The sequence below is a fragment of the Amblyomma americanum genome, chromosome 5, assembly GCF_052857255.1.
Source record: "Amblyomma americanum isolate KBUSLIRL-KWMA chromosome 5, ASM5285725v1, whole genome shotgun sequence".
In the NCBI taxonomy this organism is placed as follows: Eukaryota; Metazoa; Arthropoda; class Arachnida; order Ixodida; family Ixodidae; genus Amblyomma; species Amblyomma americanum.
This window is the reverse complement of record NC_135501.1, coordinates 103,203,851-103,205,283: the sequence shown is the minus strand read 5'-3', so window position 1 is coordinate 103,205,283 and position 1,433 is coordinate 103,203,851. Positions and strand designations below refer to the sequence as shown.

General features: G+C 52.9%; 1 protein-coding gene across 1 annotated transcript; it reads left to right on the top strand.

The window, feature by feature from the left end:
- The first annotated feature begins 390 nt into the window (after positions 1-390).
- On the top strand, positions 391-744 carry LOC144134080 (uncharacterized). Its single transcript, XM_077667068.1, has one exon. It carries the CDS (start codon positions 391-393, stop codon positions 742-744), a length of 354 nt encoding a protein of 117 aa, XP_077523194.1.
- Positions 745-1,433: the final 689 nt, after the last annotated feature.

The following is a 1,433-nucleotide window of genomic DNA, read 5'->3' as shown; positions in this document are numbered from 1 at the left end:
AAACAGATCTCCGAGTATGCGGCCAAATTATGTATGAAAAATTGGTCTAAGACCCGCGACGGTCTGCAAGGCACTCTCTCTACGGGGAAGACGTGGTGTCTCTTGAGGGATCTGATCGACCCGCTGAGTAGCAAAACTGAGACCGATCGCAACCTCTCCAAAGTATTGCACGCGTACAAGGGGAGAAGGCCGTAGGCTCCTGGAAGACCTGACGGCGAAGTACCTAAAGACAGAAAAAGGCCAGTACTCGTTGCCTGGGAGATGCGAAGGACTCGACAACGAAGAGCTGCACGGGCCGTTTACCATGAAGGAACTGTGGAAAGCGATAGATGGCAGTGACAAGAGAAGTGTACCCGGCAGGGACGCCATAACTTACAAACTACTCATAACATGAGCGGTACAGCGGCCCGCGGCCTCGTAGAGCACATCAACGAAGCCTTGGAGAGCTCGCTGTTGCCGAAGGAATGGAAGGACGCTGAGGTCCGCTTCATTCCAATGCCTGGCAAGGCCCTCACGATAGAGAACATGCGGCCCATCTCCATCACTTTCTGTGTAGGGAAGGTTATGATACACATGGTCCTTCGCCGGCTGCAGAAACACCTCGAAGAAGCGGATGAGATTGCCGGAGACGATGTACGGCTTCAGGCAACATCTCACCACCCAAGGCGTGTTGATCCAACTCCACGAATTGGTCTTCAAGTCAGCAACGAGGCACGCGCCGCGGGATACTCGCCCTCGACCTGATGGGGAGCGTTTGATAACTTGTATAACGTGAGTGTATAGCAGAGTCTGAACAAGACAAGGTGTGGCCGAAAGACAATCGGCTGCATAAAATATTTTCTGTCAAACAGAATGGCGACAATCAGGATAGGGAAGGAGAAGCCGGACCCTGTCGAGCTCGGCGATAGAGGCACGCTCAGGGATCGGTCTTGTCGGCCCTGCTCTTCAATCTAGCCCTCTTGCCCGATCTACTCAAGCAAATCGAAGGCGTCTACCACGCGTTCTACGTCGACGTTTTTACGGTGTGGACTACCCGAGCCGAGTCCGATGCCTGGACGGACGAAGACTTGCAGCGGGCGGCAACGGCCGTGCACCAGTACTACGTGCACGAGTACTGCTTACCTGGTACTTTAACGTGCCGGGTCACCAGCGATCAGGAAATTCGGGACCCCGTGCTGAGGCCTGCCAATGCAGTGCGCTCTGCCAACTTCATATTTCAAGCCCCGATTATTTTTTGACTATGTATATATCTGTATTGATAGGTGGAACGCAAGACACTAATAATGCTGCTGCTGTTGCTGATAGGAAGAAAGAATAGTAAAGTGCATGAGCCTGCCTAATGGCCCAAGCCGAACCATGCTCGCTGCTGCGTGCTGAAAGTATGGGAATGAAAGGGTAGGACAGCAAAGATAGAAAGGAAATGCGCGGGCTAA